We start from the raw sequence: 14051 nt of genomic DNA, 5'->3' as shown, positions 1-14051 counted from the left end.
CCCGGGCCTGGAGACCCAGCCCTGCTCTAGTTTTCAGCCACTCCCTCCTCACACACACACACAAAAGGAAGCCAAGAACTGTTTTACCTCCCGGAAGCACGGCTCTGTCCACCAGGAAGGGAGCCCCTTAAGCCGTCTACACAGCAACTCTGTGTAACCTTCCCCTTCCCGGCCAGGGCCTGGCTTCCCCTTCACAAACCCCAAAGGGCTCGTTTAAGCCTTTCCGCAAACCAGAAGAACTGCACTCCCCCGAAGATGATTTCCACCTTGCCTTTGTGTCCCGGCAGCGCCCCGCGTCTTGCACGCTGCTCACAAGTACGGGGAGGCTGGGGACGACCTGAGAGCGATTATGTGGCCTCCCGCCCCCACGGGGCCACGGAAGGGTGAATGCAGCCTTCTGGAGGAAGGGGTGGCTGGACGGCGGGAGGCCTGCGGGTGGGCGACGGCACCACAGATGCAGGGAGCAGCATGTGCAGCACCGCCTGGGCCCCTGGGCCCCGGGAGGTCCAGAGAGGGGAGAGCGGAGGCCCACCAAGTCCAGGAGGGACAAGGGCCTCGTACGCCGTGAAACTGCTGTTGGCCTTGGTTCTAAAGATCCTAGGAAAATGCCGAGCAACACTATGAAGCGGGTGTGTGGGGTATTTGTGAGCACCCGTGGGTAACGACAGGCTTTCCCCGTCAGCGTCCGGGGGAGGGTGGCTCAGCTCATGACACTGGGTGGCTGTGCCAGGTGCTGACCGAGCAGGGACAGCCGTGGGTACTGATACGCTTCTACACAGTGTAGAGCCCCAGACACCAGAAGCTTCCTCCCAAGCCCCAGAAGAAGGAAGGCTGCGGCCCGGTTACACATGATGTTCCCCAAGTGGGGGGCAAGGGGTGACCTGCGACGGCGGCTCTAGCAGGCCTCTGTGCATCTACACATGCTGTACGAGGACCTGGCAGGATAACTGTCCGGCTGCAAAGTTCCTCCTGAGTCGGCATCAAAGGCAGACGTAGGGCAAAGCCAGTGAAGCTCAAGCTTCAAAGCCCCGCCTTCTCCCGGGGCCTTTTGACCCCGAGCCCAGTTTCAGATCCATTTTGTTAAAGAAAGTTCTACACCCTTCAGCTTCCTCAAAACCTGGATCCACGTCTGCGCAGCAGGGCGCCCAGGCACTCAGGAGCCAGCGGGTCCGAGCCGGCCTTCGGACAGGGTTGGGCCTGGTGCAGCCCAGAAGGCCGGGGAGCCCGCTGGGGCTGGGGAGGGCTGTAGGGACAGTCGGGAGTGACCCCGGGGCACTGGGTCAATTGATCCATGGGGCCTGGTTCCCCGGCTCATCATCCAGGGCGCCCACGGGGGTTGGTGTTCGGGCTCTCTGGGCTGAAAGGCCTGGGGTACCTGCCAGGTTCGCACAAGTGAGGGGAGTCGCTGTAATGGGGTCCTATGGGCCTGTGGGAGCTGGAGATCGATCAGGATCCGGGAGTCACCACAGGCATGAACCGAATCCCACCCATGGGGGACCTCGCTGTCGCCTACCTCCCCAAGTGCGCTGCCACCACCGTCGGCTGACCGCCTGGCCGCTGGGGCGTGGGCTGTGCGTGACTCCCACTTGCTCACCGTGGCTGCTTCCCCGTGGCTCCCGCCTGCCCTGCTCCAGGGGTGCTCGACGGTGCAAACTTCAGCCCCCCCCCCAAGGAAGTTTCTGCCCTGTGGGGGTTCCTCGGCCAGCAAGGGCAGAGGTCAGCGGCTAGCCTCCAGCTCCGGCTCGGGGACCTTTGCCAGCTGCATACACCTGCCACGTGCAGGATCCTTCTGGAAAACACGGCAGCCAGCAGCCCTGCCAGCAGGGCAGGTGCAGGGGAGGCTCCCTTGCAAGTGTGGCTGCAGCGGGACCAGCAGCGCCCCCGAAGCTGCCTCTCTGTCCCTTCCCCCGAGTTGACCCTCCTGCGGGGCAGTTGCCCCCGTTGTCCCCCGGGGGGCCGGGGTGGGAACCGATGCCCGGGTCCAGTCCCTTGCTCGGGATCACAGGGCTAGGCACTCAGGAGCTGGGGACAGGCGGGTGGCAGTGTCCGGGCCACCAAGCAGGGATGGGCAGCATGGGGTGCACGGGAACGAAGGGCCCCTGGGGCCTGCACATGGAAGCCAGTGGCCCGGCTCTGGTGGCTCCCAGCAGGGGTTTGGGAATGGGCATCGGAGGGAGCCCGGGGCACGTGCCCCCAGAGGAGCAGACGAGCTGGGGACACGCTTCAAATGTCTTCGCCGCAGAAAAGGGACTACCGGCCACTTGCAGGTACAGTAGCCGCAGACAGTATCCAGTGTGACAGGACAGACTGTCATGTGCCTCATCCTGGACGGTGTCACGTGGCCACCGGGCTGCCCCCTGTCCCCTCAGAAGGGGTCAGCCTGGGCTCCCGGGGAAGTCGGCTCTGACTAATATAGGTCAGAATTTTGAAGGGAAAACTCCCCCCCCCCACTTTATAGCACAAAATTCTGGAAGTTTCTGGGCGAGCAAGGCCTTCGGGGTTTGTGGGCGAGGTCCTGGGAGCCCTGGCGCAGGTGCGGGAGCGGGTGTGCACCCATGGGCGGCCAGGCCCAGGGCACGTCCTGAGGGGCCCAGGGCCACCGCGCTGGCTGGGGTCCCCGCCGCCCTCTCGGAGGCCGAGCTTCGCCTGTGACCCCTCCCTGCCCAGGCTGCCAACCTGCTTCCAACCCCCGTGTGCAGGCCTCGCCTCCGAGTGGCTGGCAGCCAGGCTCCCCAGCGGCCGTGCGGTCTCCCCAGCTGAACCCTCTGTCCCCCACCTTGTGCCCCTTGGAGAAAACCCAGGCCGCTCCTACATCACTCTTATTTCCCTTTTCTCTGAATTCTTAGGGAGTTTGCCACCTGTGCTACTGCGGGGAGAACAGTGCTCACGGCACGTCAGGTATACCCCGATTAGGTTACATCTTATTGTTTAAAAAAGGAAGAAAGATCGATGCCTTCGAAAGGCCAGGTTTCAATCGAATCGAGAGGTCAGCGAGCCTGGCTACAGTGGGATTGTGTTGGTCAGTGAGCCCGTAAAACCCCAGAGGTGAAGCCCTGCTGAGGAGAAGGCTGGAGGACATTGGAGCCTTTGAGTCATGCTAGCTGCGCAGGAGCCCCGCACAGCCGGGGGAGCGATCGCTAGGAGAGGCCCTGGCCCACCTCTTGTTCCTCTCAGAAAAGAGCAGAAGGGGAAGGGAAATTGTGAAGGGGAAGAAGGGAGAGCTGTCTCCTCTGGTGATAGTGGGAAGTAAGGATGCGGCCTAGACAGGGAGAAGACGGGCGTGCTCATGACGACGGTAGATAACGCACCAGCTGTTTGCACCTCCTGGGAGTTCTGCTGAAGGTTACACACACACATCTTGATGTCTTCTACAAAATAATTCATTAATTTAAAATAAAACCAGAAAGCGCTATTTTTACAGTCAGATAATGAATTCAGAGCCAAAAAGTCTAGTTCCTAGTTCCTGGTTCTAGGTCTACCCTTGAGCATGCACTGTGCTGAGCTTTAATATATATTTTTCTCTCTTATGAAATGGCAATAACATCAGCCTCCTTAGAGACACGCTATATAAATCATTCATTTACACATCAGATAGTAATTCACCTGCATTGCGGAAGCCTCCAGTCTAGTCGCTGCGGGTGCAGCAGATGAACAGGAGCAGATAAAAATCTCAGTCCTTGTGGAGCTTACGGATTAGTATCATGGGCCAGGCTTTTTGGTTTTTTTGCACAGTTATTTGTTGTATAGCTGTTATGTACTGTAGTGGTGTTTACAAGTGGATCAAGTCTGCAAATTAGTTGTTTGGCTTTGGGGTCCAACAGCAGCCAGAAAGCTGAAATTTAGGTGAGACTTTGCTGCACACAAGCTCTGGGACTGTAAGAAGCAATGTTAGCTCATCTCCTGGGCTGTAATTGAGAGAGCAGGACCGTGTGGTCTCTTCGGCTTTAAAGTACGCGGTTTTGTTTATTCCTCCAGGGATCGCCGCTGTGGTGACTGAGATCTCTCTCAGTGTCAGGGCACGGGTTACAGATTCTGACAAATTAAGATGATGGCAAACGGCACTGTGATGTTATCCCCTGGAGTGTGATTTTGTGGCATTTTCTGTCATTTTCTTGTTATGTCAGTGGTCTCCCTGCTATATTATCCCGAGGTAGGAATCAAGAAGAGCGTAATACGTATTTTTTATAATATTTTTTTAAATTTTTATTTATTTATGATAGTCACACACACACACACACAGAGAGAGGCAGAGACAAAGGCAGAGGGAGAAGCAGGCTCCATGCACCGGGAGCCCGACATGGGATTCGATCCTGGGTCTCCAGGATCGTGCCCTGGGCCAAAGGCAGGTGCCAAACCGCTGCACCACCCAGGGATCCCAAGAAGAGTGTAATACCTATTCTTAACCAAACCCGATAGAACTCATGTGACGTGGGAAGCCTAGGCTTGCATTTTGACACTCTAAATTCACCTCTATTCTCCTCTCTCAAGTACATCAAATTCTGTCCCTGTTGACTTACGTGTTTTACGTTTTACTTTGACCAGTGACTCCCTTTTTATATATCATAAAAATATAAGGTTTGGGGAAAAATTAAATTTAGTTCGGCCCCCATCAGGATTATTTGCTCCTTCTTGATTAACGGGGTTTTATTACACTTGCGTAACAAGAGAGCGACGATCTGATAAATATTAGACCTTAGTATGCGGTACGGGTGTATCTAGTCCAAGCATTACAGTAGCAGAGATGAAAATATGCCAAAAGTTTCCAAGACACTAGATTTGCTGTCGTGGGGTGGGAGACGGTGAGGCAGGATAGATAGTAGTTGTGTAGTCAGCATGTATCTGGAACCTGACAGCCTGCAGCGGAATCCAAATCCTGCCACCTACTGCTGGGCGACCCCCAATACGTTCATTAACCTCTCTGTGCCTCAGTTTCCTCATTCGTCCGGAGAGGATGAGTACCGCGCCGATTGCAAAGAAGAAAATTCATCAATATTTGTCAAATGTCCAGAATAGTGCTTGAGAAATGGAAAGTACTCTAGGGCTTGAGGCTATGACTTCGGGGAGAGCTGAAGGGAGAGGGAGGAGGAGTAGCAGATGTAGCACATGGAGAAGCGGGGGAGAAAGTGGGGTGAGCGCCTGGACCGCGCGGGCAGGGGGACGGGGAGAGCGCGGGCAGCCGGGCGCAGGCGTTTCTGGCTCGCGCTGCCCAGGATAAGGGAAGTCTGAGGATTTGAAGGTGGAAGGAGCAAAGCCAGTGAGGTCAGGGCTGATTAGAGGTGACAGGAGGGGCTCTGGGGGGCTCAGGGGTGGGGCGTCGGCCTTGGGACCAGGTTGTGACCCCGGGTTCCGGGATCGAGTCCCACATCGGGCTCCTGCTTCTCCCTCTGCCTGTGTCTCTGCCTCTCTCTCTGTGTCTCTCATGAATAAATAAAAGCTTAAAAAACCAAAAGAGGTGATAGGAGGTAAATGCTCACAGAATAGTTTCCTGTGCTCCTCAGGAAGCCAGCCCCCAGGCCTAACCCTCCGTGGGCCCTGACCCTCCGTGGGCCTTGTCTGTGGGCCCTGACCCTGGGTGGGTCCTGACCCTCCATGGGCCTTGTCTGTGGGCCCTGACCCTCCATGGACCCTGACCGTCTGGCATCCACGTGGCACCAAAACCCTGAAGAAGCCAGTGCAGGGCACTGGACCCCTCGGCCCCACAGGAGCAGGCGGGGGATGCAGAGGCCTCCGGGAGCCCTCGTGGGCTGAGTGTCCCATCAGAGGCCGCCCCAGTGACAGGCCACGGGCAGGTAGGCCGCGGGATCGGGCCGGCCCTTGCAGAAGGAGCCTCAGAGGCACACTGAGGCAGGACGCGGGCAGCCAGGGCGCAGATGGCAGGGTCGGGGCCTGCGGGCATCACAGTCGCCACAGGGCAGTGCTGTGACCCAAGAGTCAGACTCCTACTGAAGCTCACGCACACATGCACACGCACACACGCGCACACGCACATGCACACGCACACTCACAGAGCCTTTCCTCCCATACCTGGAGGCCGTGGAGAGGCCCGGGGGGGGGGGGAGGGCGCTGCTCCAAGGGAAGGCTCGGCCTCAGCGGGAAGCTGTGGTGCGGGCAGGTGGGGGGACACGGCCTCCAGCTGGGCTGGGACAAGAGGGACAGGAGCTGTTTGCCCGGGAAGCTCTTGGGCAGTGTCAGGCCCCCCCACCCCCACCTGGTGATATGAGGGAAATGGGCAGAGAGGCCCCCCCGGCAGGGCGCGTCCTCAGGAAGACCGGCGATGGGGAGGGAAAGCAGCGTCTTGGAGGGTAAAGCGTCCAAAAAGCTTGGCGTGGCTTGACAGATAAGGTTCTCACCCTTTTTCCCTGCCACCCAAGGTAATTCTTTTTTTTTCTTAAGATTTTATTTATTCATGAGGGACACACAGAGAGAGGCAGGGACACAGGCAGAGGGAGAAGCAGCAGGTTCCATACAAAGTCCAACGTGGGACTCGATCCCGGGACCCCAGGATCACGCTCTGAGCCGAAGGCAGGTGCTAAACCACTGGGCCCCCCAGGGGTCCCAATTCTTTTTTTCGCTATTGCTTCTCAACATAGATGAAAAGGCCTTGACCCCAGCTCTAGGGATCGGCCGGGAGCAGGAGTGGAGATGGTCTTCAACAGGAGTCTTCCCAGAGTTCTCCGGTCTATGCTCACAGCACCCCCCCACCCCCAGCACCAGTTACGTTTTGCTCGCCTGGTGTGCGGCCGGCGCTGTGTCCCACCCAACTGAGTCCTCCCAGCCCCAGCAGGTGCCATTGGGCCCTTCCAGTCACCCATCATTGTGCTGCTCCCGGCCGGCGCCATGGCCTTCAGCGGCTCACCAAGGGCAGAGCCAGAAGGCGTAGGAGCTTTGCCCTCTCAAGGCGGCAGTGACGGAGGGATGTGGGAGTAGAGAAGCCTACACCCCTTGTCTACAAGTGGAACAAACTTTGAGATGTGCTTTTACTCCGGAGTTTCCCAAAGGTTCGGACTACGGCTGGAATCACTTAAAATTTCACCCCTGCTTGGCATCTCCTTCCGTGTCCCACTTTCCCACTCCCTTATTTTTTTTCCCCTTGGAGCACGTTCTTAATGTGCAAATAACTATTTGCATAGACATCTTTGTCTGAGGTTCTGGTTCTGGAAGTAGTCTGCCTTAGACAGCCCTTATTCATTCATTCGTTCATTCATTCATTCATTCAAAAATGTGCACTGAGTGTCTGAGAGCCTTTGTCCCAGTCCTGGGAAGAAGAGCAACATATGGTGAGGTAAAGTGTAACAACAGGCACCCTGGAGGGAAATGCGGGCCAGAGCGAGACTACCCATTTCTAAGCCAAGGGCAGCTTTTAATATATGAACCTACCATCACACCTGAAGAAGTGACCTACATGTAGCGGGTTCCCGTGGGTGCTGACGAAGCTGATCAGTCCTCGTCTCATAATGTTGACTGCTGGGAAGAGTCCAACGTTTATTTAGAAATGGATTTATTCGCATTTATTGGGCTCCTGCTGCGAGTTTCCAGTTTGAGAAACTGGGAGTCTAAGTACAATCTGAACGATGTGCACAATGCTGTAGAAGTCCCATGAAAGAAATCATAGTTTTCTGAGAAAACCAAAGGCTGGGTGCTGGAGAATAAGTGGAATGAATTGTGGACACAAGTAGAGAGAGGCGTTTTGGAAGGGCAGTAGCTAAGTCCACAGAAAGCGGGTGTGCAGAAGCGCTGGCAGGTCTGGGAGGGCATCGTGTGGGGACGGAGGCAGGGCTCCCGGGCAGGGCAGAGGCAGGGGACTGGAGATGACCCTGGGGGTACAGGTCGGAGCCCCGCAGCATGGTTGGCCTTACTGCACAGCCCTAGCCTGCAGCCACAGTGAACATTCAACGACGTGTAGGATCGCCAGGGGTTGCATTAGGAATAACAGGGAGGGCGCCTGGGGGGGGGGCTCGGTGGTTAGGGGAGGGACTCGGGATTTTGGCCCGGGTCATGTTGTTGGGGTCGTGGGATGGAGCCCGGGGTCGGGTCCCTCAGCAGGACGTCTGCGTGACACTGTCTCCCCCTCTGCCCCGCCCCCACTTGTGCTCATGCTCTCGCTCTCTCGTTCTCTATTGAAATAAAAAGTGATAATCAAGATAATACGAAGGATGCAGTCAAGAGGAGAAAGACTTGGGTCAGGACATCTATTGACTAAAAGACTGTTACTAGGTTAAATGATAAATAATTTCCAATATTTTAACCAGTTTTGATCCAACAACAATGTGGGTTTCACGTAGATCCATGGGGCTCACTAGGCCAGGAGGACTGAGGGCGCCGGTCAGAGCAGTGGCACCATCTGGAAGGAGGGGGAAGGAGGAGACACACGTGGGACCGACAACTGGCCTGCAGTGAGCAGCCCCCGCCAGGGCCAGGGTGGGGCTGCAGAAACATGCATGACAGTGAGGGCAAGCTCCGTGGGCACCCTGGGTGTGTACCCAGGACCCTGGGACCCCTACACACGCTACACACCTCACCTTCAGGGCTTCAGGGCTTCCATTCCTGCCTTTTTTTTTTAATTGAAGTTAGGTTTGCCAACATACAGTGTAACACCCAGTGCTCACCCCGTCAAGTGCCCGTCACCCAGTCACCCCATCCCCCCGCCCACCTCCCCTCTACAACCCTTTGTGTTTCCCAGAGTTAGGAGTCTCTTATGGTTTGTCTCCCTCTGTAATTTTCCCCACGCAGTTCCCCTCCTTGCCCTATAATCCCATTCACTGTTTCTTATATTCCCCGAGTGAGTGAGACCCTGTGATGATTGTCCTCCTCCGACTGACTCCCTTCACTCAGCATCATCCTCTAGTGCAGCCACATCGAAGCCAATGGTGGGTATCTGTCCTGACGGCCGGGTCACGTTCCAGGGTATATATAGACCATCTCCTTTATCCCTTCCTGCTTTTTAAGGATTTTAAAAAGAAAAAAACATCTCTGTATTCCTCATGGGCCTCAGATTTGCAAACCTGAGCTGGAGGGGTGCAGGCTGCAGGCCTCGGACCGCCAGGCTCCTCGCTCCCGTGGCTCCTGCTGCCCGGCCTGGATGCACACCTGACACCCAGGTTCCCAGCAAGGTAGACCGGCGGGTGACGCAGCCCTGCTCGGAACAGCCGGCCTCCAGACCCTGACCTGGGCAGCCCAGCAGCAGGGGAGGCACCTGGGTGGCTGTAGCCCGGGCCCCACAAGCCAGGTCGTCCTTCACCGGGGGCGCAGGGGGTTCGGAAAGTCATAGGGAACAAATACAAAAATCCGAGAGTGGGTTTGTTGTTGTTGTTGTTGTTGTTGTTTTTTCTGACTCTGACCTCAACACTGATCACACCCCCAGAGCCACAGTATTTCTGTTAAAAGGGCCACTAAACTTCTTCTGTTTGCACTGAAATAGATCTTAGCCAAAGTGTAATTTGTGGTGCAAAGAAGACGTTTTATTGTCCTGCAAACAGCACTGCTTTCCTAAAACAGACACGATCTATTGTGTAATAGTGTCAGACACTGGAGAACTACACGTCTGTGTGGGTAGCGTATGTGACTTATGCTACGTGACATGGGTAGGCGCGCTGTTGGAGTGATCTCAACTAAACTTTTGAGGAAAAAAATGCCCTAGGAATCCAATAAAAAAGACTGACTAAGAAAGCACTGAATTTCATTTCTTTCTGCCTTTTCCCTGTAATGCTTCTTTGCGAGGACTTAATTTCATTCTGCTGTGTCTCGTAAGAGAATTAGTAAGAAATGTAGACAGAGGAAATATTTTTTTTCTTAGTATTTTTCATTGAATCCAGTGAATTGAAGCTGTTATTTGTAGAGTACTGTTCAGGGATGGCCCTAGCCAACTGTACGGCATCGTTCATTCAGGCCACAAAGGCTCGCTGTCCATGACCTACGTGCCAGGCGCTGGGGTAGCTGCCACCGCACAGTGGTGGGCAACACCAGGCATGGTCCCTGAGCTTGTGAAACTCACAGTCTAGAGATAACAACAGATACACAATAATCACAAAAAATAATTCTTGCTTCCAAACTATCATGAGTTCTTGAAAAGAAAATAGTGGGTATGACGTAGTGGGGGGCCAGTCCTAGTCAACAGGAGAGCCTCTGAAGAAGTGATATTCCACGTTGAGATCGGAAAGGCAAGTAGGAGTCAGCCAGCTGATGAGGGAATTGGAAGAGCAATTCCAATTGCTCTTCCAGAGGGAGCTTCAAGGGCGAAGGCAGAGGGAGCTTCAAGGGCGAAGGCCCTGAGGTAGGAAGAAGGACGACAGTGTTCACGACCTTCATAGATGGCCAGCGTGGCCGGGACAAACGGCGCTGGAGTTCCAGCAGAGGTGGGATCGGACAGGACCTTTGAGGTCATGTTAAGGATTCTGGTCTTTATCCTTTTTAAGAGCAACAGAACGTCACTGAAGGCTAGAAAGTGGTGGGATGGGACTCACCTCCACCAATCCTTTGAGGCCGGCGAGTTTTTATTCAGTATTTCACAAGCAGTGTGATAACTGCTCTCAGGACTTAGAAGTCACAGAAGTCATGGTCGCCACCCTTAAGGAATATTTGGTGTGAAATCGTAGCAAGAAATAGAGGGTGGCTCAAAGCTGGGAGGCAGAAATGGGAAGATAAGATCGAAAATGTCTTCACCCAGATGGCTACGGCCGATGCAAGCTGATATGTAGATTTTTGGTTCTGCTTTTCTTTAAAAGGCGGTCAAGAAAGAGTCGTCGGACAAAAGGAATGAGCATCATTATTCTGTCCACTGACACCCTCTGTCTGTCCACAGATCAGACACCACACAAACAGCTACGCAGCCAGCTCCACCTCCTTACCCCACCAGGGCTCCTCAACCTTGATGTGGAGTGACCAGCCGGAAAGGTGAGACTGAGACACCGTCCAGGTTTGAGGCCTCGCCTGCCCCCACCTCTGCTCTGATCGTGTTCGTGTGACAAGGATGGACTGTCCCCAAGAATCAAAGTGCAAATTCAGCACACGTCCCCGATTCTGGAGGCCCAGGCTCCCGAGGGAGGTCGTTGCTGTCTTGACAAGCCCACTTCCACCTCCTCCAGCGCACGTTCTCGCCTGGCTGCAGGCCGCTCCTGGGACTGGGCGAGTCTGCGTGTCACTGCTTTTCTCATACAAAGAACAGAGCCCAGGACTAGTCTAAGGCTAAGCGATCCTGCTCTGATTTAGCACCAGAGCTCAGCGCGCTCCCCACGTGGTTGGCGCACTCTTGCTCGCCCCGGACTAGGCCTGTCTGGGGTACAGCGGGTACTTCAAGGGGTGGACGCTCTAGAAAGCAGAGCGTGAGGCCGAATACGATAAGTTAGTCATGTCAGATTTCAAGCACCAGCTTCCTCCCTCAAACCCCTTATTTCATCATTCCTGTACTGACTGTGGGGCTACGGGAACGCCATCAGGGTGTGATTCCATTGGGTGATCTTTTGTGTTTTAATGAAAAGTGAAAAGCTTTAATTATTTTTTTTCCCAAAAACAGCACACTTGGCTTCTCAAGTAAGCTGAAATCTCCATTGTAATGGACAGTGTGCATGTTCATTTTTCTCCGTCCCCTGGGTGAGGCTGGGCACGAGGCCTCTGCTCCTCCGTGTGTGTGGTGAAGGTGGATGTGGACATTTAGGTGGCTCAGTGTTTTTGGACGTTTGTCCTCCTGTGGTCGAAATAACTGAAAGATAATCACTTGAGTTCCTCAGGGGAAGATGGAAATGTAGTTTTTCATTAGAGGTACAGTGTGCGGCGATGCCTAAAGGATACCAATAAACTAGAGGATTCTGGAACATAGCTCAAAAGTCTCGAGGCCAATAGACTTTTTCCTCAACTCACCTTTCTGGTCCTACATCCTTCCCTTAGTTATCTACATGTGACACACCTATCCTGGGCACTCTTTTTGCTATACACGCAGATTTCCTTGGAAAACAAATGAAGGGAAAAGAAAGGAGATACTTAGTTCCTATCTCTTTATTGGTAGGCTCACCCTAATTTCATTTTTAATTTTTTAAAGTAAATCCTATTGTCCTTTCCTTGCATTATGAAAATAAGCCAGGCTCTCTATAGACACTGCAAAATAAAGTAAATTACTAAATTTTACTTTCACTACTCAAGTATATGTACTCTCATACAATTAAGAATGATCTTTGTCTAATTAGTTTAAAATCGATGGGAAGATAGTATATGTCAGTATAAAATACTTTTGATGCTTTCATTTTTAATCCACAGAAATGTATCCATTTCATACTAAATTCACCCCAAATAGTAAGTTCTGTGACCTATGTTCAAATATTCTGTATCATGATTTAGCAACACACTGATTTCTAACCCGTGCTTTCATCCTCATTTTTTAAAAATTATCTTCCATAAACATGGATTCTCATTATTATGTGATGAAGTTACATTGAGAATAGAACTAATCCTCAAAATAAGACACATTTCTGCCAAAAAGAGTGGGGAAATGGGACCTGATCTTCAGTTTTATTGTAATTATAGAGCCTACCGTAAAGCTCTGCGGAGTACACATGCGAAACAAATCCATGATATTAATATGCTTTGCAGCTGAGTTGTATAGACGTGGCTCCTGTCTACATATAATATATTCTGTGTAATTTTAGGCATATGGCTTTTAGGTTGTAAGAACAAACTCCTGCCTACTCCCACCTCCATCCTATTGCAGATACTGTGCTTTCATACACACCACTGCAGGCCAGTGTGAAACAAGCAAACAAAACGACAAGCAAACGAAAACACGCACCCAGCTCTGCTGCCCCCAGGAGAGGTTGGGCCAGGGTATTGCGTGAAGAGGAACGGCATAGAGTAAGGGCGAGGTAAGGGAACAGCATTAGGTTCAGAAGATTAGGCTTCCATCAGAAGCTACATTTACCCAAATTCTCCCAAAGAAGGAGCAGAAAATTAGCATCACTATCTTTTATATGTAAATGTGTATACGTGGCTTACAGTTATAAGTGGACTTGGGTCCACGAATTACACGAAGATGCCGACAGAGTTGAATTGCTCCACACTATTACTGTCCACAACAATGACTTTTAAAAATTAAATACATGATAAAACCCACGTTATAAAGGAACCATATAAACTAATTAAGAGAACAAAGTTTCTTTCAACATCCTCAGTAGTTAGAAGCTCATTCAAAAGAAACCTATTGGTAAGAGAATGGTAATTACCAGGTACCTTACGGATCTGTATAAGATACACCTTTTCTTGACATACTTTACATGACTATGAACACTTACATGTGTAGTTACTGTCTTAAAAATATTTGTGCTCCTATTCTTAATTAATCCAGGCTTTTACTGAATATTTTGTTAATTCGAAATAGCTCTAGGCTCATACCATGGATAAAAGTGTTTTTCCATTTCATTCAGGTTCTAGGGCTTTATTTTTTTTATTATGTGATGTGCCTTTTATATAAAAATAATTTGTACAAAATGTATGTTTAAGAGCTTTTATAGTTTGCTTTAATAAAATTCTCAACCATATTGTAAGCTCCTGTGGGCAGGACCCATATTGTATGTATCTCATGTACCTATAGAGCCTAGAACAGTGCTAAGCTCATAGCAATCACTCAATAAAAGAAAGTTGATGGAGAGGCTAAGAGACCAGATTGCAATCTATGAGTAATGTTTAAGACAACCAGGTATGCACACTTTGGGTCAGGGTAGACGACCGTTTCTCTATTGACTTTTCCTCTTTGATATTATGCCATTAAAAAAATAATTCTAGTACAGTTAACATACAGTATTATATTATTTACAAGTATACAATACAATGATTCAACGATTCTATACATTATTCATTATTACTTCTCCCTCTGGTAACCACCAGTTTGTTCTCTATAGTTAAGAGTCTGTGTTGTACCATTTTGACTGGTCTTTACATTTGAGCGGTACAAGGGAGTCTTTTTTATACTTCTTGAAGAAAACAGCTGTAAATATTTGTTGAGTATGAGATGGTTACTTTTAGAAAAAGAGTAAATGATATAAATATAAGCCTGCATATAAAATAACTTG

At 51.7% G+C, this 14051-nt stretch overlaps 1 protein-coding gene across 5 annotated transcripts in view; it reads left to right on the top strand.

Moving 5' to 3' along the window:
• PTGER3 (prostaglandin E receptor 3) overlaps positions 1 to 14051 on the top strand; it is a 179854-nt gene that overhangs the window by 64725 nt on the left and 101078 nt on the right. For 2 of the 5 annotated variants that reach the window (XM_055339658.1, XM_055339659.1), the window contains exon 3: positions 10799 to 10890. The exons of the other annotated variants lie outside the window; for them this stretch is intronic. In XM_055339658.1, the coding sequence (XP_055195633.1) occupies positions 10799 to 10890 (92 nt within the window). The remainder of the gene's footprint in view (positions 1 to 10798; positions 10891 to 14051) is intronic. 5 annotated transcript variants of the gene reach the window in all.

Source organism: Nyctereutes procyonoides, unplaced genomic scaffold (assembly GCF_905146905.1).
Source record: "Nyctereutes procyonoides isolate TBG_1078 unplaced genomic scaffold, NYPRO_anot_genome, whole genome shotgun sequence".
Lineage (NCBI taxonomy): Eukaryota > Metazoa > Chordata > Mammalia > Carnivora > Canidae > Nyctereutes > Nyctereutes procyonoides.
This window is presented reverse-complemented; position numbering and strand designations above follow the sequence as displayed.